General features: G+C 36.3%; 2 protein-coding genes and 1 non-coding gene across 5 annotated transcripts in view; 2 read left to right on the top strand and 1 right to left on the bottom strand.

The window, feature by feature from the left end:
* Positions 1–26992, bottom strand: part of LOC135694579 (cyclin-G-associated kinase-like) — a 37548-nt gene that overhangs the window by 5890 nt on the left and 4666 nt on the right. The window contains exons 5-19 of the mRNA XM_089109696.1: positions 25378–25520; positions 24092–24217; positions 23575–23664; positions 23010–23145; positions 20970–21079; positions 19810–19843; positions 6618–6759; positions 6027–6076; positions 5462–5610; positions 4854–4976; positions 4416–4561; positions 3606–3719; positions 2912–2992; positions 1991–2188; positions 327–526 (exon numbers count right to left, since the gene is read on the bottom strand). Of these exons, the coding sequence (XP_088965822.1) occupies positions 327–526; positions 1991–2188; positions 2912–2992; positions 3606–3719; positions 4416–4561; positions 4854–4976; positions 5462–5610; positions 6027–6076; positions 6618–6759; positions 19810–19843; positions 20970–21079; positions 23010–23145; positions 23575–23664; positions 24092–24217; positions 25378–25520 (1842 nt within the window). The remainder of the gene's footprint in view (positions 1–326; positions 527–1990; positions 2189–2911; positions 2993–3605; positions 3720–4415; positions 4562–4853; positions 4977–5461; positions 5611–6026; positions 6077–6617; positions 6760–19809; positions 19844–20969; positions 21080–23009; positions 23146–23574; positions 23665–24091; positions 24218–25377; positions 25521–26992) is intronic.
* LOC135694574 (uncharacterized) lies at positions 7680–18298 on the top strand. Of its 3 annotated transcripts, none has more exons than XM_065213379.2 (3): positions 7680–8346; positions 9776–9894; positions 11581–18298. In XM_065213379.2, exon 3 carries the CDS (start codon positions 13076–13078, stop codon positions 14708–14710), a length of 1635 nt encoding a protein of 544 aa, XP_065069451.2. In that variant the 5' UTR covers positions 7680–8346; positions 9776–9894; positions 11581–13075; the 3' UTR covers positions 14711–18298. The 3 variants fall into 3 exon arrangements, with proteins under 3 accessions (XP_065069451.2, XP_065069450.2, XP_065069452.2); XM_065213378.2 differs by having other exon boundaries at positions 9347–9894; XM_065213380.2 differs by lacking the exon at positions 9776–9894.
* Positions 19645–19718, top strand: Trnar-ucu (transfer RNA arginine (anticodon UCU)). The gene has a single exon. It is a non-coding gene; the product is annotated as a tRNA-Arg (tRNA).

Below are 26992 nucleotides of genomic sequence, written 5' to 3'. Positions count from 1 at the left end.
GAACTAAACTCAGTCAAATCACATCCGGAGACTTTATAGGAACAAGTTTTTTCCAAAACAACGATGCGTGTCTCGAATTCTATGGACTGAAATTGCTTTAAAAAAGGGTTTTTCAAAATCAATACGAGTTTTGTTAGGGAAAAAAACAGGAAGGGCGAATAGCGACGTGAAGTGATTAACGCATCGAGGTGAAGTAAACAATACAGACAAGTGCATAGCCTGAGCTGTTGAATGAGATTAAAATAAGAAGAAAAAGATAACAGGCTTAAGCAGAATCAGCACATACTCAAACCTTGATTGATACAAACAAGAGAGAAAAAACATACCGAATTCTTCCCTGCACTCCCAATACTCCTCTTTGCTGGCAAAACATGGCTGTGGGGACAGTTTATCAAGAGACAGCTTATCCCATGGTTCGGTGTAGTTCTGTAAAGAGGGTGATTCGGCGCCCAGCACGACATCTAATGCAACAGCGAAAGTAGAGGGGTATTTCTGGTCGTCTGGATCAATCAAGTCCAACTCATTCCTGGAAAACAAACAGGTCAGAATCGGGGGCGGATTCTTGGTGAAATATTGAGGGGAGGGACAAGCCTATTATTTTTATAAGATGACGTCATATTTTTTCCATCGTTTTAGAACAAAAGACCATTGCCCTCTAAACTAATAGGGGTGGCAACCCGCAACCGCCCTCTCGCCCCCAGGCGTCCCGTGGTTACAATGTCGAATTTCTTTTCGGGGGCTGGAACTGCAAGGGGTATTAGTTGCTACAAGTCTTTAAACTGGAAATGCAGCTCAGAGGTTATGTAGCTCGGGCGTGGTTGGGATATCAAAAAACGTAGTATTAACAGATTCCAAATTTGACAATTTTTAATGTCTCTGGGTAAAAAAGAGTGTCGTTTACTGAGATACAAACGATTAACAACTTGAAAAAGGCCCAAAATGTTAAGTTGCCAAAATTGTTATCATTGCAAACAGCCAAACCCCAAATATTTGATTTTCGACTAAAATACAGGACAAATAGAAATAAGAAAAATACAGACCTTTGTACGGGTGACAGATATTGGGCATAAACGAGTTCTCTTTTCTAAAACCTAATTGTATTTAGGTCATTGCCGCTTCTGTACACTTCATTCATCAATCATAAAATTCATATTTCCACGTAAACATTAGAAGTCTAATAAACCAAAAGTTATCTTGTCCTGACCAATGTTTATAAACGCTAAACTTGTTCACCATTGAAGTCGGAAACACTTCAAAGTTGGACAGGCAAAAAGAACTATAACTTAGACAAAGGAGCACGTTCAAAAGATCTAATGGGGCCATTTCTAAGAAAAGTGGCATTCTCCTAAATGATGGATGCACCTGCCTCGGGTACACCTCAGGTCCGGAGCTTTCCACTAAAAAAAGGCTATCAGTAGAAAAGGCTAACTAATGGCTGCGTGTAAATGTTCAGCTGCATGATCAAGATTCGTAAACTTTCAGCGTTTTATTAATGAAAATCGTTGGCTATTAATTAGGAGGCTTTGATATTCAGCCTATAGATAACGAGAATCAGGCATCAGACTGAAAATATTAATGATGGTTGGCTGGCAATTTTTGCTTTTTCTATTCAGGATCATCGTCTGTTTTGAAAAACATGCTAAATTTAGTGGGTGATTCAAGCAAATTTTAGTTCTAAATCTCTAAGTGATGATGGTTTTCATCGTAGTGTGAGACAAAACAGGAAAACCAAAATCGAAACGAGGAAACAAATATTCCTGGACCTGGGACATTTTTTCAAAAGGGTTGGCTAGTGGAATCAATTCAGGAAAGCAGCATTAATGTTCCATTGTGCCTGGTTTCCTTGAGAAAGCTGTAGAAAGCGTTTTAAAGTCTTGCTATCCCAACCGGTCTGTGAGCTAAACATTTCATAATCAGAAAAATAGGCTGCGGAGGTCAAAGTAGAAATTGAGATTTCATAACATTTTAACCGTAGGGAACCATCTATTACCGTGAAAACTCGATAGTCGTACTTCCTTCCTCGACAAACCCGGTGTGAAACTGAAGGTTCACTATATTAAATGAAGTGAATTTGCCTTGAACCTTCCCGCCTAACGTCGATCGTGCGTGGAATATTGCAACTGTGACGTCACCATGCAATTTTGTGTTCACATTGAAATCAATCCTTCGATCAGACAGAGTGTATTCCCTGAAATGGGACAACAACGATTAAGGACATGTTCATCGTTATCAATAATTTACTTTTACACTTTCAAGAAAATTTAGATTAAGACAAAACAAGAAACAATCATTATAGCGCGTATGATGGGCTGAAACATCGATGCATTTAGCCATTCCACTGATCCATCAATTAAACAAGAAAACATGAGTTGGGACATCAAGAGTGGTGCTCAATTCGTTATCTTAAACAATTTTTGCCCTAAAAGAGACTTGAATGCATATGGTGTTTGGACGTCATTCCAAACAATTCCACCAATTAAATTTACTGTGTATACAAGATTAAAAGGCTGTGCATGTTCGTTAAGTAAAACAATAAGTAACTATCAAATATTGTTGTCCTTAAGTCGAAGGATCACAAGTACAAAGCAAAGCGGAGGCAGAACGGAACCTTTCACATCCAAAAAGAACTTGATGGCTTGTTGATTCATGCACTGATCTAATTGTGAACGAAAAATTACCGCCAAGCAACACCTCACAAAGCAACAGAAGAAAACCAAGGCACAACTCGAGACCATTAAGAAAATCGTTTATAATTGCATTTTCGACGATTCTTTAACGGAAAATATAAATATTGAAAATCTGAGTGATGCTGCTTCCAAACTTATATAAAGTACAGGAGACATCTATTTCAGCACAAGCTGGAACCATTAGGCAATGTTTGTGTATGATAAGAACTGAGCTAAGGTCGTACCTCATTTGCTCGATATCCGATGAAGTCGACAAGATTCTCCGCTCCCCTTGATAAACTTCTATAAACGGCCGGCAACCAGTTCTGAAATAAGTAGTAGCATTTTTAAAACACTCAAAACAACTTAATAAACTGGTCATAACAAGACCAGAGTGCCATAAATGGCATCAGTATTTTGATCAACAAATTTTTCTTAAATAAATACTGCAAAAATTACTCTTTCTAGAGTAAACATACGTTGCAATGATAAGACGCCTGTTTTATCACTCATTCGTAAAAACGTCATGGAATGGCACCTTACGTTATTGTTTGGACCAAAACGTACTTTTTATTACCAATGGTTCAGCATGCTGAATCAGCTTATCATAACAAATTAGGCACGCGGTTCTTATACACTCGGTCTGTGAAAATTCATAGACCGAATTTCTTGTCCATAATCCAAATCTGAAGTCAAAATTTATTCCAAAGAAGCTTAGAATTACTTTCAAAACGAGACTGAAATAAGAACTTGTGTATTGCGACTCCTTCATTTCAAATCACCAGCAAACATCCCTTAAGTGCACGTTTCTCACAAAGGGTCACATTTTACATTGACGATTTGCAAAACGGGCGGAAAAAACGTGGGGCATAAATGTTTTTAATAATCAGCTAATGCTTCTTGTTATTTTCTGCAGAATGTACTCAAAATTAGGTTTACCTGGCTTTATTGAACATAGGAACAGGGCTCAATGTAACGGTTTTTAGAAACAATGGTCTTTTGTGGGGAACAAACTGCGGCTCCCAAACAAGACGATTGACGTAATTCAGGTACCTGTTGGTATCAGGAAGAAAAATTCACTCAGGAGAATCTTTAAAGACGATTATAATAAGTGATTGATTGAGTTTGGAATGAAACCTGGAAAACCATGTGAGTTATTCAATCTGAAATATCCATGGTAGTTATTATTGCATGTAAAATCCGTCTAAAATATTACAGATTTATGTTTGATATAGTCAATAACATCAAGGACAGGACGGAGAATATCCATCCATGAGACTGAATCTTGAAATGCAGCAAGGCTGAAAGAAATCGGCCTAGATTCTTTTTTTAATCTCTTTCAAAACATGACAGGGCTTGCCATAAAAAGTATTATCAAAATAATTAGATTAATTTAAAGATTATAGACGAAAAACAATGACTCTGAAGATAAAATTGTCAAGCATAGAAATCTTGAAGAATACAATAAAATAACCAAAGGACATGAATTCGGTTTCAGGTGTTGACACAACATTGAAACAATTACAATTATTGAAATTCGTCGATTAGTTTTCTTCAACACGTTGACAAAATTCGTGTTTATTACAAAAAAAGTGAGTTCGATTAAATACTTGCCGACACTATGTTTCTCAGAAAACACATCAGAGATCCTGAGATTCTAGTGTCTGCAGTTTACAAATTGACTGATGACTGATGAATTCAATACGTATAAATAATATACTCAAAAGATAACAGATTCAGAAAGACAACCTTTTTTGTGAAGGAATCAGATCGATTCTTTGACCAGGTTGGCACCTCCGCAGGGAAAACATATCAAGCGCCATCGACGGCTTTTTAAACAGTTTGCAGAAAACCAACAAAGTTGCCACTAGCAACGCTGACGACACTCGGCCATCCTAAAACAACGATAGCACATTGAACACATTCCAATAAAAGTGAAACAAGTCTGTAAATTTGTGTATATCTTGCTCATGGCCTACGGATTTTCCCTTTCAATCAACAATTAGATATTCAATGAAACCAACTATTTACATTATATGTAACACACGAGACGATTCAGTCTATTTGTGCGATACCATAATCAATTATCTTGACTGGTTAATATTTTTACTATTATCAAAATTGGTAATTTCCTTAATATAGCCGTTATTACGATATTAAGCGTGTTGAAATAACGGACGAACATACCAAACAGTGAACAGCGACAATATTGTTTTGGTCTTGTTTCAGGAAATTATAAACTTTCCTGCAAAGTGAAACGAGTTGGCTAAGGGAAGGAGCTTTTCTAGGATTCCAGCCACTCTCGAAGACCTAAAAATAAAATTAACATTAAAAAAGAAAATTTTTGGTAATAACTTAAGCAAATAACATTCGAAACATCCTCTATTAAACACCTACGGTGTTAACAAAATAGACGTCAGGGGAGGTGTGAAGGAAATGAGAGGCTAGAGGGGTTTAAATGAGGTAGCTCGTTAATAAATTGTTTGGATAATAAGAGAGTTTACTTCTGGTATCAAGAAGGGTGTTTTGATAAAAGTCCAGCGTACCAAAGAAACATTAGGAAGGAAGAAAACAGGTTGAAGATATCGTTGAATATCGTTGACTTCGTTCTTTCTTGTGTAGAAATGTGAAAAGATGAATCCTATATGATCCAACTGACGTTACTTCAAAACCCAGAGGCGGTTAAAAGGGGGCTTTATAAGAATTGGCTTTAGGCTCACTCAGGCAGAAAAATAGAGATGGGAAGACAGCCATGAGAAAAAAATTGCATTATAAGAAATGTTAATGCAACTCACCCGGTCATTCAGCTTACTGACATTGTACTGCCGCTGTGAAATATTGATGACAACATAATGATCAGGGTATTTGGAATCCAATAATATCCTGACGTCATCAATCGAATTTTTGTAAGTTGATTCTATGCCTTCAGCGGGGAAGGACATCACTAGATAGACAGAAAAAAGCTATAATAGATAAATACAAAAGGCGAATGATATTAACAAGTACTGGTATCTAAGAAGGATACGGGTATTGACTATTATTGATTGATACAAAGCGAAACTGATATTGTCAAGTACTGAGTGCTAAGAAGCATACGGGTATTAGCAATTATCGATAAATACAAAAGGCAACCGATATCGCCTAGTGCTGATGGCTAGGAAGGGTACGGGTATTGATTAGTGTTGACTGATGCAAAAGACAACCGATATTACCTAGTACTGGTAGCTAAGCACGGTACGGGTATCAACTAGCGTTGATTAATGCAAAAGGCATCTGAATATGCCTAGTATGTCGATCAATATTATTGAAAAAAAAACAAGTCAATTTTGTCTTTATAGACATAGGGAACCATGTACTTACCGATTATCTTCTGGGTTACATATGAGATATCTAAATCATTCCTAACATATCTAGAAAGAAAGACAAAACTAGATCTATTAAAGAGCTATTATCTTTTCATATCTTGTCAAGTTCACAAGGATTGATATCTGATATCTGATATAAGACAACATACAGCAACGTTTACATGGTCGATTCAACGGCAGTGGTATATAATAAATTCGAACAAGGGTATCTTCAGTAAGGCAATTGATTTAAAAAAAGTTTATAAAAAAGTTAATGGGCAGCGACTTTACACAATACTGTCTTAAAGCCCAGCAACAACGAAAGTATTAGAGAGAAACTGTTTGACTGATGGGTCACAAGAAAGTTTCAGGATAACCTAGAACATAAACATAGAAAAGCCATAAAGAAAGCATTTTGTGGCAAAAGAAGTTAATGGATGGCGATTTGACACAAAGTCATCTGGAAGGCCAATACAAAAATAAACTAGGGCGAAAACCTGATGGACTGACGGCTAAAAAGGAAAGTTGCGGGCAAAACTACAAGAAAACATCAAATTCCAGGCACGTTACAAGAAATTTTAATCTACCAGCAAAAAGTTACACAAACCCGGCAACTGATTGGACAACTTTTGATGAAACATCTTTGATATTGTTAAACAAAAATCCAGCCCCTTTTACAACATTTCCAAAGATTGCACTGCCTCCAACGGTGTTGCCACTGGATACGATTGCATTGCCAACTGAAGTGCCTAGGACGAAAATTGGAAGTTGCTTATAGGCTGCAAAACAAAGATCCAGTACACTTTATAAAACCCCAATAAGTGTACACAGGCTGCCTGGCAAAGGCTATCTAATCTGGCTGGGCTTGATTCACTTATCATATTCAAATCTCTATAAACATAAAACGTTTTATGAAAAAATTAGTGTATAAACAATGTGTGCATTGAAAAAGTGTGGGCATCGAAAGCTTGGTCAATTTGTAAAAGTAAAAGGGTAAATTTGTTCCAACTTTGCCTTCTAATTTGAAAGATAAGCTCAAAGAAATACATTACGTTGTGTCTACAAATAAACAAGCAGCAGAATTGTTTTCCTCTCTCGCTACTTCACCCTTTCCTTCCTTTATATTTTTCATATTACATTAAAAAGTTTACACTACATATTACATAGCACGTTACCTACAACTACTCTACTGGAAGAACTATACCACGAGGAGCAAAAGACTATGATTACCCATGGCGTTTGAAAGAAAAGTTAAAAAGAAAAATCAAAACTACACGCAATTTAACAAACTACTACTATAAAAAATGGAAACATTACTTGGCCTTAAGAGATTTGGTGGTGATGCATGCATATGGTAAGATTTTTAAAATATGTCAGTAAAACCGACCAGCTGAGCGGACCAATTCCCTTTATATCACCCTCCCTTTCAATGGTGGCCACAACAGGGCAAAGATGCATTAGTTATTCTCCTTTTAAACACAACTTAATGCTGCGCGAACAGCTTTTTGTCAACTTAAACCCAAGTACAGGGCAAGTTATTGTAAACGTTTGTAAGTGAAAGAAAGTATAAGCAGGTAAGTTTAATAAATGACACAAGAAACAATGTAGAAATAAAAAGAATTATAGGAATTGTATGGGCATTCGGCTTGTTGAAAAATTATCTTGTTGTTGAATAAATAAACTACCATGCTACCTATTACATGTAATCACGTTGAAATGGCAAACAATGATACTTATGTAAAAAGTAAGCCCTTTCTGAAAGTCTTGATCTGAATAAAAGTTGCATTGAAACTTGCATTGATCTTTCTAGTACAAAAGAAAATTCTTCATGCTGATTCAAAGAGATTTTGCATAACAGATGTGAAGATGACGAAAATAGCAATCATCCTGATTGTGAGGCAATGAAAGGAGAGTTCTTTCTTTCCTGGTGTCTCGATGTTTCGTTCTTTTTCGCTACAGGACATACCGATATTCAATAAAGTTCAATCAATTTTCAGAAGATTTTTCACGAATTCTTGGACTGTATTATATTTCTGTTTATAAATTCAAGCAGTGGATCGCATTACAAAAGCTGGCATTACGTGTTTAATCATCGACACTCGAATAGAGGGCTAGCGCCATGTATACCAAATGTTGCACTAAACTCGATGTTTTACTTAAAAGGCACTAAAGACAAAATCATAGTTCCCCGTGTCCTTGGAAAAGGAAAGCACCAAAAAGTATAACAAGAATGTGCTTGGCCAATAAGACTACGATCTTGCAAAAATACAGCTGAAATGCGAGGTGTGTGGTCGTTAAATCAGACGCAAACTAATGGCGTATACAGCTCGTGAAAGGTTAGTGTAATTTCATTTTAAATATCTATCCGTAATATCACAAATACAGGTTTAATAAACGTTGCATCTTTAAGAACATTTTCATTTGACGTGGTTAGTTCTGCAGGTAAGGCCTACCACAGACTTTGAGCAGACCTTATCCTCGTATTCTATTTTACGTGTATACATTATGCATGTCATGATGAGTGTTTTTGATAAACAGCTTATTTTCAAAAGATCAAGACTTGATTTTCAAAGGATTAAGTTACTGATAAAGATTCAAGAATAAATAAGATGCTTATCTAAAAAGCCAGTTTATCATGTTGTGCCTGCGATAAATAATTATTGTTATGAGCCTCGCATTTACGATTAAAGAGCTTCGATTAAACTTACAAAACTTACTATGGCGGTTGGGCGGGCGATTGGGCGGGCGATTGGGCGGGCGATTGGACGGGCAATTGGACGGGCAATTGGGCGGGCGATTGGGCGGGCGATTGGGGGGGGGGGGGTGATTGAGAGGGCGATTGGGGGGGGTGATTGGGAGGGCGATTTGGCGGGCGATTGGGCGGGCGATTGAAAAGAAAACTGCTTGAAATCTTAGCAGACTTGTTAGACGTTAAAATTGTCAATAATGATGAACGATGGTTACAATTTGATTAGCTCGAGCAAACAAGGAGCAATGAAATGAACGGAAGCAATAAAAAATCCGCCATTGAAATGAAATAAATTTGTTTGCTACCTTATGTTTCTATTTTTAAAAAGTACATCGTAGTGTAGATTAGCTTTCATATGAAGAGTCGCCAAGTTTATTTGACTTTTTACAACGATCAAAATTATTATATTGATCTTTGTTTTCGCAATAAGAAAACAACAACAAAGGCGACAGGTGAAAAAAGGAAGACATAGAACCAAACAGGCTGGCGAATTAAACTCTTGCATAAAGAAGCTTGCATATTATGGCGATTTGGTGTTTTTCAAAGCATCCTGCTTTCATTAACATAAAATTTAATTCCATTAACAGCTTTATCAAAGGTGATAGTATTAAACAATGCAGCAAGAGTTGCCCAGTGGACTCGAAACTAGCGGAACCAAGAGCTCACAACAAAGAGAGCTGAGAAACAACAATCTAACGAAAGAAAACAGATAAAACCAGACGAATTTGAGATCACAGTGTTTTATTCTACCAAGCGTATGTGATTCTTTTGAGGATTACTGAAAATAAAACTATTAGAAAAAGACTTGACACAGCTGGAGCTACGGAAGAAACAATTGTGAACTACGGTAGATTGCAAGAAACGGATAACACTTCTCTTCACAAAAACTGTTTGAGTCATAGATAGATGGCCACTCTTGGAAACTGTTGTATTGCGAAGACTGGCTTAGCCATTATATGTTTGAAAAATGGTTTAACAACCAAGCAGTCAAGTTAACAGCCTTGTTTTCGCTATAGGAATACTAACAGAAATCCTCACAGCACAGTATTTCCAGAGAGATGCGATTCACTCCGTTATTTACGTCATAGCAAGTCACAGAGAGCAGCAAGCAAGACAAACCAATAAGCATTTCCAGGTTTGTTTTCTAGCTGCTTTTACAAACAATAAGATGCTTTCTAGCATTCAAACAACGAAGAGATAACCAATATTCTTCGATCACGACTAGCATTAAATCTACCATACAATAAATCAATTGCAATTTACGATTGTTTTGGTATGATAAGCGTGAAATAAACACGTCACAACCAAGAGCTTCGTTGCTATGCAACGTTTCCTTAAGTTGGTAATTAGAAACAAAAATAAACTATGAACAAAGCCTTAAATGGGGTCTTGCATGGCGCAATCTTTGGTCCTTTTCTACTTAAAAAATGTGAAGTCATTCTGAGAGTGGTACTGAATAGCATACTATATTGATAAGAAAATGCTTTTCAGGGTTCTCAGGGACAAAAAACTTTAAAGCGAAATTTGAAAAGAAATCAATTCTAATAAAAAGATGCACGGAGTATCGGTTGACTGTGACGGCTCTATTGCGATGCACCTTAGGCGATTCTCGACAGGAGAGGGTACACATAAGACAATAAATTGTTGTAACTATTTTAAACAGAACAGTCTCGACAAATGAAAGTTATCGGGAGAAAGAGAAAGCTAGGCTGGAGTCGATAAGTATATATGCTTTGAGAAATGTTTCCATTCTTCTTAAAAAAGGATATTTGTTTAAAAATGGGCTAGGTTACAATTTTCATGACAAAAAATATCTTCTGCAGCATTAATTATAGTCTCAAATCAAGAGATGTTAGCACTTTCTACAAATCAGCCTAAAATAATCATAAATCTTCTTGGCATGCAAAATTCGAATGAGTTGAATCAATATGTTTTTGACAAAATTAGTAGAAAGCGGAGGAGGGGGGCCAATAACCACGTCATTGTTGGCCACAAACACACTATTAGCGGCTGTAGAGACCTTTTCCTTTTCTCTTATGCAACAAAAATAAATTTCAGTGCTCTCTCTATGTTGATTCTAAAGGTATTTCTCGATATTGATTCTTTAAGCCTTGAACTTGAAATAGAAACTGAGCTTTTGATCAGATTAGAGTCTTCAAATGTGACGTCAAAACATCAATTCCTAAAATTGTGGCTTTCGACCAAATAACTTAAAAGAGCAAGATAATATATTTACAAATACGAAAAATCCATACCTTTAAATGTGCCATTTATAGCAAACGAAAGGTCTCAATTTTGCTAACGAATTATTGTTATTTTAGCTGGGCTCTATAAGTTTAAAACCAAGACCAAATCACAATAATTTGGTTGAGAAAACACCTGTGCTCGGGTGGCAAATTCTAAGCCATCTTGTGGCACATTTGAGATAATTCAACATTTAGAGGCAATTCATAATGCCCTTTCAAGTTATGCGGTCCAAATTCAAGTATTCTTAAAAAAGAATTTTGTGATGCCATCACTTAGGCATTAGAATAGATAGCCACACTAATGCCAGTTAACTTTACAATTCTGAAACAATTAAAACGACCATTTAGAGTACGAGTCAAATTAAAATCATTAAAAACAATAAAATGAAATTGTTGCCCACTTTCTTTATAAGCAAAGTGCAAAAAGCTCAAAAGGTTTTTCAGACCAGACCAGACGTCCTTCGAACTTAAACATTTGCATGCACGGCTTTAAACTAAGATGCTGGTCAATCTTCTTACAGATTTTGTTTAAAACTCGTAGAAGTGAATTTAAGAAAAACTGCTCTCTTTTACAGGACCCGCCTGCAACAAATACTACAAGTAAAGGAGAAAATAGCTGGTGAAGAATCCCACCATCAAATCTCGAACATATAACAGCCAGGAAGCGTTAAACTGACATGCATGGAAATTTAAATCGCACAGATATTCTATGGCATACAAAGCCATTCACTAGCACAGCCTTGATTGGATTAAACTAACTGATCACTTGTCTTATCTCTACACGCAATTTAAGAGATTGCAAAAATCAGGGCTAATTAAAAACTTGAAATAATCGAACAAACGGAAAGCATCTGGTTTATGTAAGATAACCTCACGCAAGAGCTGATAAAGCAAAGGTTGATGATCAGCAAGAAGAACGCTCGCATTTCAGTTCGGTACAGGCGGGATCAGTTCTGAATTAGCGAGGCGAAGGCAGGAAAGTGGATTCAGCCGAAGCTTGATGTTTGACATCTCTCTCTTCCAAACGCTCAGGAGTCACTGACCGAGCATACCGTGCGCTGCTGCTTCAACTGAAATTGTCGCTAAAATTATTGGCGAATGCATTCAGAAACACGTCAAAGCTAAAGGTCCAAGGGAAGCTATATAGCTGCTTGACCTTTGCGGGCAGTTTGTCTTCATCCTTAAAGGTATTTTGTGCTACGTTGATGACTTCATTGCTAGAGTAATCTGATGACTTACGTAATGCCGAACCTGGTTTCAAAAGGTCTAGTCGAAAGCTTGAGCTACCATAACAAAATCACGTTCAAGATGACTTATAAAAACATTATATGTGGATGAAATTAGTGAGTATTGTGAAAGCGAATTGTAACCGAAGCAATTTTTTACTGATGTTTTCTGCCACGTTGAATGAAAGGTTTGCAAAAAGCCAGAAAAGACGGCTGGATATGATATTTGCCAAAAACACCCACGAATAACAGTTGCAGAAACAGCGTTCTTTACATACGGGTGGCAGAAATAAACAATCGCAAGTTGAGAAGCAATGGATCTGGTCTGGCAACAACCAGTAAATGATAACCAGGCATGCTTAGCAAGTTTATTTACAACAATTAAACTTTTCATATGGTAGACACTAAAATGGTGCAAACAAAGGAATCAAATAATAGCCATATATAATTGAAATTACACTTTATATGATCAACTAATTTACAAGTACAAAAATAGAGCACCTGTTACATATTAACAATATTCTCAAGGTTCGCGGAATCAGAGCTCGAGAACACTAGAAGGTTGCCAATTTGAAACAAAAAGCGTTAAGATCTGCGAAGAAATTGTTTTGACAGGAGAGGGCACAAAGCACTGACAAAGGAATCCTGCTTTGAGAGAATGTAAAAACAAGAATTGTTGCACTTGACAAGGCATATTAAGACGATTAAAACATGCTTGGTGTTGAAGGCATCTGTTTTCAAGCAGAGCAGGCTTGGAGGGTTTACTTTTCTCAAATATTGGTACGATAGTGAATAAAATTTCGCGTTCAAAGAGCCATATTTGTGACACAAAAGAAATATAGTTATGATTGATTGTGGCAAAGATTGCTTCTTTATGAGCATGGAATGTCAGGGACTAGTTTCGTTCTTGTTGAACCTTGTTATATTTGCGACTTTCATTCGGTTCAGGCGTGCCTTGTTGACTTCAGCTGACTACAAACTGTTCTGCTCAATGACATTTGCTGATATGTTAGTTGGCTTCCATGCTGTCCTTTATGGTGAGCTCCTGCGAACCGGTCAACAGCAGATTATTTACAAAACGTCCGCCATCTTGCCAATGTTTACAAGCATGTTTGCATCTATAACCTCGCTTATATGCATTACAGTCAACAGATTGATAGCCGTTAAAAAACCTTTGCGATATCGCGCAATCGTTACGTCAGAGAAGTTACTTGCAGCGTTTGTCCTGATCTGGACTGTTCCAGGAGTAGTATATGCGATCCAACTGTCCATATATTTGAAGTCATCAAGTAAGGCGGAGCTTCAAATTCGCTCATACCTCACTGCAGTTTTCTTCATCACTAGCTCCCTGTTGCTTATCGTATCTAACGCTCTGATGTACTGTGCAGTGAAGCGGCAAATAAAACTGATAGCTGCCCAGACTTGCATCAGTCATCATTTGAAAGTCGTGTCACGCGTTGCTGCTGGAAAATCAGTAACGAGTGTCAAAGACCGGTATGAAAGCTCTGTTGATAACAACAATGAAGGGTATTTTGCAGAGGAAAATGATGAGAGAAAGACTACTAAAGAGGCGAGAAATGATTGGAACAAGCAAAACAGTGTAACAATATTAGGAGAGAATAATAGCAAGCTAGGGCTCGCAACAATAGATGGAATTAGGCGTGCAAAAGCACAAAATGGGGAGCAGAGTATTGAGAACTCTTCGATGAGAAAAAAAATACTTAAATTTTCTGATATATACGAAAGTGATAGAACAATGGTGTCATCAATTGTAGACGTTGAAGAATTTCGTAGCAACGAAGAACACGAGGACGATCCAAATTTAACAAAAAATGATCAACTTTCCTTCTCTAAATGGACCTGTAGTGTTGAAAAGACATTTAGTAACGATAGCAACAGGAATGAACAACTAGCTTGTCCAACGAATAAAGAAATAGTGCCTCCAATTGAGCGTTGTATATTGATGGATAACAGTCTGGCAGCCTCACCTTCGGTGGAACAACGAGACCAAACGCATACACGAAACGAGAACGAAGTCGGTGAGTACAAAGATACTGATAAGAACACAGGGAAGTCAGGCAGATGTGCAGAAGTCATGAGAGAGCATGTCAAAGAAAATCGCAGGAGACATAATAAAATCGGAATGGCTAGAAACTTAGCCATGGCGTTCAACCGCGTGCGAATCCGTCGACGAAACAACCCTCAAACAGGGCGGCAAACCTTGGATATGACACATATGTGCATACTTGTAGTGCTAGCATTTATATTTTGCTGGCTACCACTCACCGTATACAGATGCAGATATCTGCTGGGGATGGAGCCAATTGTCTGGTTACGTAGATTTGCCTTGTTTCTGGCTACAGGTAACAGCATAGTCAATCCATGCATTTACCTTTTAAAGCAAAAACACTTGAGAAAGTACGTGAAGAGGCTGCTGTGGCAGAAAAAAAGACTGCTGGTGTCAGATCGAACAAATTAGGTGTGGTCGAAACAAAATGGCACTGCTATTTGAAAAATTCATGACGCACAATTTTGTAAGCACCGTGATCCGTCACTTGATTGCAAACTAATGAATGTGATTAAAATTTTGTGACTGCCAGGGTTGAAAGTCAATAATATGTGTACAACTCTTGCAAAATTGAAGGTTACGTACAATCCCTTCAGCCCAGCTTCATTCAATTGTCTCTCTTTTGAGAACAAATTGATGACTACCCTCTCTGCTCTGTCACCCTATTAGAATCCTCTCAAAAGAAGGCGAATAGTAATTGGTAGATGTAGATGTAGAAATAGTTTCATAGCTATATATAAATAAGTTACCTTTAACCTATAGCACTTTGGCAAGGAGTCAATAGAAAGTAAAATGACATCCAAGACAAAAATTACGAATCCTTTTTAAAGACCACCCGATAAAATCAACATCATCATCAAATAAAATAAAAATAAGAAAGGGTACAAAAAGATGAGGCAATTTAGTTGCATTTTGACTAAGAGGTTATTTAGTTCCATTATGACTGGAATTCCTTTCTGAATTTGATTGGAGAACTTTCTTAGTCAAATCGTGTTTATTTGATGAATATTTCCAAATTTCGAAAATGTGAACATGGCAGAGCAAAAGGAGAATAACTTCTTGCAACCTCTCAAAACCAATCAAACAATTGAAGAGTCATTAATAAAACATTCTGTCAAAGCTGCTTAAAGACAAAGTTGCATCAGCTTAGGCGATGTTGGACGAAATATTGGCCAATCAGATATTGGCTAGAAAGGTATACTAGCTAAACCACAACTCGCTTTTATAACGGCAAATAGCGTTGAGCTAATTATTAGATTGACGAGTGGTAATTTTGTTAAGAAACTTTGAAAAATTTGATAGTATCCAGTGATCAGTCGAGAACCTGGAAACTCACATTCTGTATAATTGAGGGCGGCTTATAAGCAAAGGCGGTTTATAATCGAATAAATATGGTTAATCATAAAAGTTTGGGGCACGTACAACCTTTGTATAAACCAATGTTTATGAATAAAAGTCAACTTTCTGCAGCATATTCAATGTTAAAATCAACATAGAATGATTTGTGGAATACATAATGCTTGGAAATCATTGCTTAAAGGTCGCCATTCGCCTCATCGACATAAAACAAAGCTAGATTAAAGGTCATTGACTATTTATAAACCAATTGCTGTTTCTCATGGGCGTTGGCTTGACAAATTGCACTTTTTTGTTGAACAAGCTGTACTTGAATTTACATTTGCTAGCAATCAGACAACTTTTATATGGTAGTAAAGATTGAAGCAGTCGGCCAATGTGCTTCTTATCCAATTATCTCAAAGATGTACCTTAGAGGTTCAGAATCATTGAAGCAATCGGGAAAAACAATAAAGTTTCGTGATGTTTCTAATATTATGGAACATTGATTATTTTCTTTTTTCTATACGGCGTGGAGAATAAAGGTGGATTGCCATTTAGGGTCAAGCTCCCTAACGAGGTGGAAATTGCACAGGCCATTCATCAATTCAAATTCCTCTGTTTCCATTGGAAAGGCTAACTGAACATCACCGTACGATGTTGTAATTACATGGGCCGTTCCTCCTTTATAAATGGCTTTCTGAATGCAACAGGACTAAAGGAAATCACTACTTTTACTAGAATTACTGTAAAATCAGCTGATCAATAAAACATCATTTGCAGCAGAAAGCATAACAAACACAATTAATCCGCAGCCTAAATTCAAGGGAACGATTTGTTCGACGTTCAACTCTAACGCCCATTTACAGCGAAATGTGGAGGGACATCCGTTACTAACACTTGAATATTGAGCAAATGAAACGGTTTTGAGATCATAATAGGGATAAAGTTGAAGGGTTTGTAGACAACGAGAAGCATTTGAACGAAGTAATAGAAAAAGGCATTGCGCATGGTGATGGTGAGTTTGTTAAGTCAGATGATCCTTGAATATAATGAATAATTACAAAATGATGTTTTGCCACCCACATATTAGCAATACGTAAATGTGGTTTCTGTTGCAGCGTGATTTATTGACGCCAGAACTTGAGCTTATTTTCATATTGCAAGCAGGACTTCAGATCTTCGATGGAGCACTAGCCCGCCAATGAGCCTGCTGCTTAGGTAGCCCCCTGTATTAGCTAGTTTAGACTGAAAAACGAAAAGATTTGCATGATCGGAAAAACTCACTCTCCTTCGGAATTTAGTTTCACCTTGAGAAAAGGCGCCTGGGTTTCGCAGAATCCCCGCCCTTTCCAGTATTCCCGCCTCTCTAATAATCCCGCGTCCTGCCTCTGTGATAATCCCGTTTACGGGTTTATTGAGAGAAGAGAAAGATGTTGATATCGATTTTGATGATTCTTATAAAAAGTAGAACAAGAAACTAGAACGCGATAATACGTGTAAATGTTCTGTCGATCGGTATCTTTTTGGAAATTGAAATCTTTGTAATCCTGGAAAGTAGACTACTTCTTTTGTTTATTCTTGTGTTGAAAATTTAAGTCCGCTTTCTTACAATAAAATCTATATTAAGTCGCTTCACTTTTAAGAACCCTCCCTAAAAAGACGCCCTATTTGGAAGTAGGAAAAGTCGGAGGTGGGCGGACTGTGGGGGCAGCAGCAAACCCTGCTGTTTTAAATTTTTTAATACCCTGAAAAAATGAACCATGGCCAGGGCCGGCGAAACGCATTTGAAAGTGGAGGGGCCAAATATGAAAGTCTCGAAAGGGCTTAGGTTAGGCCGCCACCATAGTTGGCGGCAAGAAAATTTGTAGAATTATTGTATTTTAGGGATGGCCAGAAACTTGATCTAAAATGGATTTTGACTGAAGCAAAATCCGAGGCAATATATTTGTGTAATCAATATGTACAAGTTCAACAAAAACAGAAGAACTATAAACTAAAATAAAAGCAAATTAAGCAATTTGTACACTTGGGAAATTGTTTTGTAACATCTGATTTTAAATATTTCGGGAAAAGGTGCTTTTAACAAAAAATCTGGATTTTAAAACTTTCAAACTGCACTGGTCAAAAAAAGGTTTATATAGATTTTTTAATTGTGTCGAGATTTTCTTTCCTAATAGGAATGGATTATCGATACAATCAAATTTTGAAGTTTTCTTGATGTTACTTTTTAAGAACAAATCTGCCCATTCTTTTTTTCTCACGTCCTCAGAAATTTTCTTCTCATCAGTTTCTTTCCCTTCAACATCGCTAGCGATTTCTCTCTTTTTGTAATGTTCCTAAGCAATTTGCTGTTAACAAATAGACCTTGTGAGCCAAGTTTAGGCAATAGAAAAAACGGGACACCATCAATTTGTGCTGGCACCAAGTTATTCTGGATCAGGTTTCTCGATCTATTTCCTAAGCCAAGCTGTTACTCATTGTACAACTTAGACAATGACCGATTTCTTTGATCTTATTTCCCATATTCAAATTGATATATGTCTTCTATGGTAAAGAAATAGCAACCAAGCTAAAGCTAAAGGCATATGTAAGGGATTACAAAGCACAGCTACTTACAGAATGATATACTACATTTATTTCCACTTTTGCCTAAAATTTTCCTTTAGCTCTGCAGAAAAGTGCCCCCCCCCCCCTCCCATGGCCGGGCCCGAAAGTCCCTAGTCCTATCCTCTTCTATGCAGTACATACATGAAATAACCTTTGCTCTGCTGTAAGTTTTAATACACTAGGGTATCAAAAGTATTGCACCACCTCGAAGGAGGAGAAATGGCGCATGAATGATCGAAAGCTATTGTTATGCAAATTAATTCTGTTTTAAATTGGCGAATGTTAATTGGTTGAAAGCAAAACAACTACCAATCAAAACTTCAATCTATATAGAGCATTTATTTAAAAAATAACAGTAGCAAACATCTTTTCACAGTTTCAAATATCAATATTTTGACTAGCTGCCGCAAACTTTTGAAACCGAAAAAAGCCTCCTTGAAATGGATCCATGAATTTGGGCAACGTATTCTTGTAGAATTTCGTATTAGGCCTAGAAAAGTCTTAGAATAAATGATTCTCTGGCTTTCGGACGACCATTTGGATCACGGTTTGTAACATTTTTCACTTGAAGTCAAACTTTTTTAGCGATGTTAGAGATTGGACTTGATTCTGGCTATGCCAAATCTTTAATTTCTTTTGTATGGAAATAAATATTTGTAAAAATGGTTTCCATTTACTCAGGTAACCTATTCTTTTGTATTTGTGCAAAACACTCATTATATTTTCTGTGGACGGATTTTGAGCTGCAAAACCTTGCGCAGTGTTGAGTTTTATGCCTTTTACTGCCCCTTGGTTCTGTACGCAGTGAAATAAAACAGACAAATTCTTTCCCCTCTAACATCAAATTTATTTTGGTCGCCAATTTCTCGGTTTTTTTACAACTGTAACACTCTCCAGAAATCTTTTTTGATTTACCGCAGCTGTTGTGTAGCTGCATCTAACTTGGTCAACATTTTTTTAAAAATTAAAGACCACTTCCTTGCAATGTTTTATAGCGACTTGCCTCTCATTTGACAAATTTTTTTCCTCAGGCATGGGCTACATTTTTACAGATAAAAATGTTTCTGCGTAATTTATACATTTCTAACTAAGTTTGTTATGGCGTCAGCAAGATTTGCAAACTTTTCCCGCCAAAGTTTGCTCTAGAATGCGCTTACTTCACCCAATTAATGCATTCAAATGTTTTGCATTGTCAAAAAGTCGACAAAAAGTGCCGCCATCTTGAACAAGGTGGTGCAATACTTTTGATACCCTAGTGTCCTAGTGTAGATGCATCAAAATCTAGAACGAGAGTCCATACTGAACCAAACGTGCTGTGAAAATCGCCTAACCGGCGACCACTGCGGTGGCAGTTCATTCATTCATCACCAAAACCAAGATATTTCTCTTCACGGTCAGCAGCCCCAGTGGCGCAATGGACTAGCGCGTTGGACTTCTAATTCAAAGGTTGTGGGTTCGACTCCCATCTGGGGTGGTCGCTGCTAGAATTTTTCTTTTTGTACAACAAATTTTATTATCTGATAATTTTACATTTCTAACACATCTTTTGCAAAAATATAACATACCTGCATTGCTATCGCCGCCAGTTTCTTCAACGGCCTAAAATTTGAAAAGGCAGTGAAACGTTTCGGTAGATATGCTTAAATGCTTAAAAAGCATAAAATTTTGATATAAATAATATGCAATCTCTATCATATAAACATTCTATCTTTCCTTGGAAACAAATAAAAGGCTTTACGTCGGTTAAATTAAACATAAAAATATATATCTTTAAAGTTTAAAGTTGGATCGAAATCTATCAAATGCATCATGGCCTGGCCAAAACCAGTTTTTTTTCTGAATATGATAGAAGACAGGCAGAGCCGACCAAATTTACTTTAATTTAAAAATTAGGGTTGAATTTGAAATTATACATTTGAAAGAATAGATTTATTGCCTCTTTGTCGTAGTCAGTGCTGAAAGACTTGAGCAATGGTGGCAGGAATTAAGGACGAAAATCATGTGCTAACCTGGATAATCAGTTGATCAGAAAATGCTTCGAAAAAAATTATTAAATTATACGCATTTCACTTTACTGAAAGCAATTGCGAGACATTTCAAAGAAAATTAGGAGCATCAGAATTTCTTGAGATGTTTTAAATAAAAATTTTTCAAAATCATACTTTGAAAAAATATAGAACTTTGGATAACTATCAGAAATTTCAAATTTGAGAAGAAGTTAACTTGTTTACAACTATCAGGTTTTGGTAAAAAACTTGATTGAAATAAACACTGCAATTCTAGACTCTACTTTCAAAAAAGCACTTCCTCTTGAGTTATAGAATATTGGTCAGTGCTGGGCAGTTATAAAAATTGACGAAGGGTGCTGACAATGATTTCTACAACCCAAACAGCCAGAAAAGACATGCCATCAACTGTGCACGTGGTTGAGCATGTAGTTGGTTGCTAGCCTCTTGTTTCATTTGGGCACTTGGCAAGCTCCTTCATGAATTTTGTTTTTTGCAAGAAATTTTAAAATGAGAACTTTTTAAGCTGTATATTGGTCCATTGGTTTTTTAGGAAATACTCTGTGGTTATAAAAAAACAGAACAAGAAATACAGTTCATCACTATGTTACAAAGATAAATTTAACATTTTTGTCAAACGTCACAGATTTTTTGAGGGGGGTGTTGAGGACCTTTTGCTCAATCAAGCACCTCTCCTTACAGGATCTGAGAGAACTTACCAAAACAGGTGAATTTAAATTGATTCCAAGTGATTCAGCAACTGACTCTAGTTGAAAAATGATGTCATCAACGGATGGTCTTTCCTCTGGATTGGTTTGTAACATCATATCTTAAGAAAAATGGTAATTTAGCGACATTTGTTATGTGTTAGTGTACCATTTGTTAGCAAAGAAAAGCTAGCCAAATGTCAGTGAGATAATAAGAAGACAATAAGGGAAACATCACTACCAAGATTTCATATCTTGAAATTTTTTCAATGCTAAAAAGGATACTGAAAATTTTGATGGCTTTATAAGGTCTACTGAAGCACTCCAATATGCAAAATCCTGTTTCCCCTTTTCACCCCCTGGACCTCAAGTATTTCCACCCCTCCCCCAAAAAAATTGAAAGCAAATTTGCATTTTCAAACCTATAAAACTATGCTGCTCTACCCATTCATGATGGTGAACAAGGGATTCTGAGAATAATGACCAATTTTGATCAGCGATCATTTTGTACAAACAACAATCAAAACAGAAGCATTTGTGACATCTTCTAGTTTTAAAGGTGAACTGACACGCAAAACTATTTTTTGATATAATGCAGAAAAGGATGCATGGAATCTTAATTTCAAAATTTGGGTTAATTATTATTGTCCGTTTTGACGCAATTCCGCTCTAAATGTCATGAAATTATCGTCAAATGTTCAGCCATTGTCGGCATTTCATGTGACCCAGTGTGTGTGACGTCATAAAAAACCATGTTTTTATTCCTTGAATGGGAATCACCACACGGACTGGACAGTTTAGTTCATCTTGTTCAGTTACTATTCGAGGAGATCTACGTAGCCTTTGATCCAAGATGCATGAAAATTCAAGGCTAATGAAATGTATGAAGGATATGTGCTGCCTGGTACTACGTTATGTTACGAGGAAATTTAAGTTTGGAAGGAATAAACACTTTTAGCTGCTCAAAGAAATTCTCAATTCTGAAGTCAATCATGCAGACGAATGTCGCAAATGTAAGAATTTTTTCATTTTATAATGAATCTAGCTTCTTTTTCGAATAAATTCAAAATATTATTACTTCGATAGATTATTTCTACATCCATATAAATCATGAACGTTATCTTATTTTGGGTTTGCAAACTCATCACTTCACCCGAGTTACAGGAGTGCAGCGGCCTGGGAGTTGAAAATTTTACCAAGTTGTTTTCCTGCAAATAGCGATTTGATCGTACCAGGTTTTTAACCCTTGAAAATCTTTCATGTGATTGAATAGAAAATATGCTGAAAATGAGTGACTTAAATTCGACAGGCTTTACTGCGAATATTGAAGTTAACCTGGATCAAAGACCAAGATTAACATTTTTTTGGGGGGTGGCAGCCCTGATAAATCAGTCTAACAGCAGCAGTATTTAACAAAATAAAAGTATTTTACTTGGGTTTCCAGAAAATAAAAAATCCTGCCAATAAATTTATCGCTACCATTATATGATATGTTGGCCCGCCACACACTGGGTCCTGCGAGAGGGAGGGCCTTAAACATGTTGAAAAATACGATATTCTTGCAAATCTTATCATGAAAGGTTTGTAAAGGAGTCATAATCTGTTTTCCAACCAGGTTGTCAAAATGGAGCCAAAACCTACTCAATTAATGTATCGATGTTCACCTGCAAAGTCATAAAAGTACGGCCTTCCATACTGTCGTGTTGCTCAAGTGATGTGAACATGGTGTTTGTGACATGACAATTATGCAGAAGGCTCGGGCAAACTCGTCCGTGCTCGGAAAATGTTTGGTGGCTAACTTTGATGCTCAATAACTCGAAAACTGTATTGAATATTAAAAAATAATAATGTATCAGGTAATTATGCTTGATATGCTTTCATTTGAGGTCAAGTTAATTTTGCGTGTCAGTTCACCTTTAAAACAGAAATTTCTGAAATGTAATTGAAAGCTTTTTGAATTTATATTGATAAAACATCAAAATTACACTATAGTTTCATTGACCATGTTTAGACATAGCTAAATATTTGAGCACTCATAGAAACAAGACTCACCGATAAGTGGCTGGAGATCTGAGACTTTTCTGGGGTCTTCTGGGATAGTATATTTGGCATTAAGAATTTTCAGTTTGGCAGAGTCAGCAAAGGGATGCTCCATATAGCAAAGGTAATACAAAATACAGCCCAAGGCCTACAACAAAAAAAGGATGTTAACATTTTAAAATGTAATAAACTTTTTAAAAAATATAAATCATCAAATTATATTATAAGCAGAATGAAATATACAAATACAAATATGATTTCTTCCTTCTTTAAATCTAATACCTGTTATACTAGAACAAAAGGTCTACTTTTGTTAACAAGTACCAGCAATTTGGAAGCATAACTATCAAGAACGAGGGCACTTCAACCCACAAAAACATGGCAATGTTAACATTTTTAGATGCAAATAAGGCTTAAAGTGAAAATTGTGACATTTGGATAAGCATGAAACTTTGAGCATGCAACTCAGAGCCATCCTGTTATACAGAGCAAATTGTTATATATACATCTGTAACTTGAATATAAACTTTTGTAGATATAGCAAATCATAGCAAACAAGATGAAAATGTTAATTTACCCAAACATCAGCCTTCGTTGTGATTGGATGATTACTGTAAAGGTCTACCATTTCAGGGGCCCTGTACATTGGAGTCGTATTCTTCTGAATCTGAAATACAAAATAAGAACATTTTAAATAATAATCTCCAAAGGACAACTTTTTATGATTAGTTATCATGGCAGAAATTCATAATCAATGTTGTAACAGAAATAAAACAAAAAAAATTCTACTGATTAGAAGCCAAATTGTAGACTTAACTTGGATTTTTGAACATAATTTAGTTTATCATGATAAAGCTTGCTTAGCTGTGAAAAGCTTTATCTAATTACTGAACTTCTTGTTTGTTTTAATGCCAAAAACCATGCATGACATAAACACTTTTAAGCCAATCAGTGTGCCAGAACAGATACCAATTTACAGAGACACTGACAAATCTGCAATGACCTCATCGAAAATGCTCCATTCAATAGACATGCTCATTAAAAATGCTACAAAAATATTTAATTTGCCAGCTATTCCTAATTGGGCATTGTACCTCATCTTCAGCCAGGTTTCTTTGCAATGCAGTCCAGCTTGAGTCTGGGTATAGCATATCTGTTGTCGAGCTTCCAAAGTCACATAGCTTCATCATCCCTCTGGCACTGAACAGGAGGTTTTCAATCTGCAAAAGGAAATGAGCATCCTGGAAAATTTGGGTCACTACATGTCAAATTGAAAATAATAAGAATAATAGCAAGGGCATAGACAGAGTTCAATTTTAGGGTTCAAAAATCTGACATAGTTGCAAAAAATGGATTCTCTAGGAGTGGGGGGCTTGGCCTTTCTAGCCACTACCTCCCTGCTTAGCAACTAACAAGCAAGCATTCAAGCTTTGTAAATCATTGCAAAATGGCCACTAATAGGTACCACAAAACATATTTCAAGGAAAATACAAGGCCGCTTGTCACCACTGTCAAGTCAGATATACATCAATAACCTATATTCCCATAACCCACACCTGATGTTGTATTTTGCTTGTAAGGGAAACAACATCATAAGTACACCTTGCTTTGTAAAGTAATGCTTTACTACAAAATGGTCACACAAAATCTGTTCAATGAGCCTTTTATGATCTTACATATAAAGGTAGGATCATTCTTAAAGGCAGTCTGGCCCCATTCTCACTTGATAGATGCTTTTATAAAAATTCAAGTAATGTGACTCTATGCTCAATGTTTTACAAAATCGCTCACCCAGGTTGGATTTCTCTATCAAAATGTCATACTTGTGTCCTTTCAAGGCCATGAGAAATCAATATAAGTAATAAGGGGCAGCCTACTCAAATGAATGGAAAAGCTTCTGAAGGGAAAACAACAATTGATGACATAATGAGGATAATTCCTTCAAACTGTTGCTCATTTTAACTTTTCACAATAACATAAATGATCTCATCAGTCAAAAACCTTGAACACAATGAGAACACGCAGAGTATTTATTCAATTGTGTCCCAAGGTCTTCTTGGAACATAGGATTTCAAGATGCAAGTGGGATAATCACTAATTCCAGATAATTGAATATAGAAAGATATCAGGGTGGGAACCAACAGAAATAAACAAGGTGAGTGTTGTTAGTTTATTTCTAAAGCACAAATTACAAACAAAAACACAAAATATTCTTAAAATATTCTTAAAATAGGAGTGAATCTTTGGCTGAATGTTTACTGAATTTCTCACATTGTTTACTGGCTGGATAATCAAAGTCAGGAAAATTGGTGGGTCTGATAATTGAATAATTACGGTATATAAGTAGTCATTAACACTTTCCTTCTAGATAAAATCTTACCTTTAGATCTCTATGAATTATTGGTTGAGGTTGCTTGTGCATGTGGGCAACAGCCATACATGTTTGAGCAAACACTTTCAACAGTTTTGGAAGTGCTAATGGTGTAGGATGTCTTTCCAAGAGTAGGTTGATCAATTGGCCACCTGAAAAGCACATAATGAGCATAGGTTTTATCATAACCATATTCATTTTCAAATTTTAATGTAATTAGATAATGGAAAAGATTGTGATAGTGGACATAAATATGTAACCTTGCAATCATAAAGCAAACCATTGGGAACAAGTATTTTGGGTTCTGTAATGCAAAAAGTTTGCTCCAGACTTTCTGGCTGCTTCCTAAAATTATACTTATGGTTGTTTCCTTAAGCTGATGCTGGAATAACAATAAACATGCTGGATAGGCCACATTAACAAACAAAAAATCCAAGCATACCATACCTATCAAATATAAACAAGCTGCAAATATTGTTTTTCAAGCTATCACAGTAAATTAACTTACTAACTAAAAAGAAATAGCTTTTTTTAGGAATTGGGTATCAAGATTGCATTTTTTATAATTTCATAAAAATTTGCTGCTTTCTTTTTCTGGTCACAAAGTGCACAGTTATGAGACCCAATAAAGTCAAGTTCATTATTTTCCTAAGCTCCCTTATAAAAGTTGGTTCCAATCATGAGGCATAAAAGTGAAGATAAGTCAAATAAACTTAATAACTCTTTACAGCAAATAAATTGGTAAGGAAAGTTTATATTTACAAACGTACGCTCACTAAAGAATAATCAGGCCCTGCTTAGAGCAAAAAACAGGCAACTGCCAAACTGAGCACAGGGGAGGATGATTCAGTCTGATATACACCCAGGGTGATGTTCTTTATTGCAGGAGACTGATTATCTTTAAACAGGGTAACCACTGGGCAATCAATTTCTTAACAAAGGGTACCACTACATCGCTCACCAAAAATAAACAAAGATTTTTCAAACAATAAAAGTTGAAATGGTGAGTCTAATGAACAATGATTTCAGATGTAGTATTGCATTTGGAAACAAATGAAACATAGTCAAATCTCTAAAGAGATGCTGACAGTAAGCAACAGTGATACATCACTTTACATACATTCAGCAGTTAACAGAATCACAGTAGCAAAACTGCACATTGGCAAACAACAATGATTAATCTTAAATTAAGATAAAAACAGATACAGCAAGACAACTGACAACACAATACAGTTCTGGAGATTAAAGAAAGAGTTGCTGGTCTCCCACCATTGTCCATCTGTAGTGTACCACTGACTTTCTATGTGAATAATCGAGCATGTTCCACCCTATAGCTATTGTGTTTTATTTGTAGTAAAAATAGTTTGATTATTGAGGTTTGTTTGATCATTGCTCAATGAATCTAATTTTACACTTGCTGCTATAATATGGGGTTAGTAAGGGTAGTTGCTCTTCTTTATGTACTCAAAAATCTTTATATGTGTTGAGGTGCTTGATGGAGCTTGAGCACCTTTTATTGCAAGGCCTGAATACCAAACCAAATCAGGAAAAAGCACAATAGCATTGATGGATAGATTCAAAATTTAGAGTAAAAGTTTTATGAGCATGATAACTTTCAATAGAT

The sequence above is a fragment of the Rhopilema esculentum genome, chromosome 8 (assembly GCF_057945365.1).
Source record: "Rhopilema esculentum isolate cy_ngs chromosome 8, ASM5794536v1, whole genome shotgun sequence".
In the NCBI taxonomy this organism is placed as follows: Eukaryota; Metazoa; Cnidaria; class Scyphozoa; order Rhizostomeae; family Rhizostomatidae; genus Rhopilema; species Rhopilema esculentum.
Note: the sequence above shows the minus strand (reverse complement) of the source record. Positions and strands in the feature narration are given on the sequence as shown.

Excerpts from the sequence above, each read along its gene's own strand:
- LOC135694574 (XM_065213380.2), top strand. The coding sequence starts at position 13,076 with ATGATTGATTGTGGCAAAGATTGCTTCTTTATGAGCATGGAATGTCAG.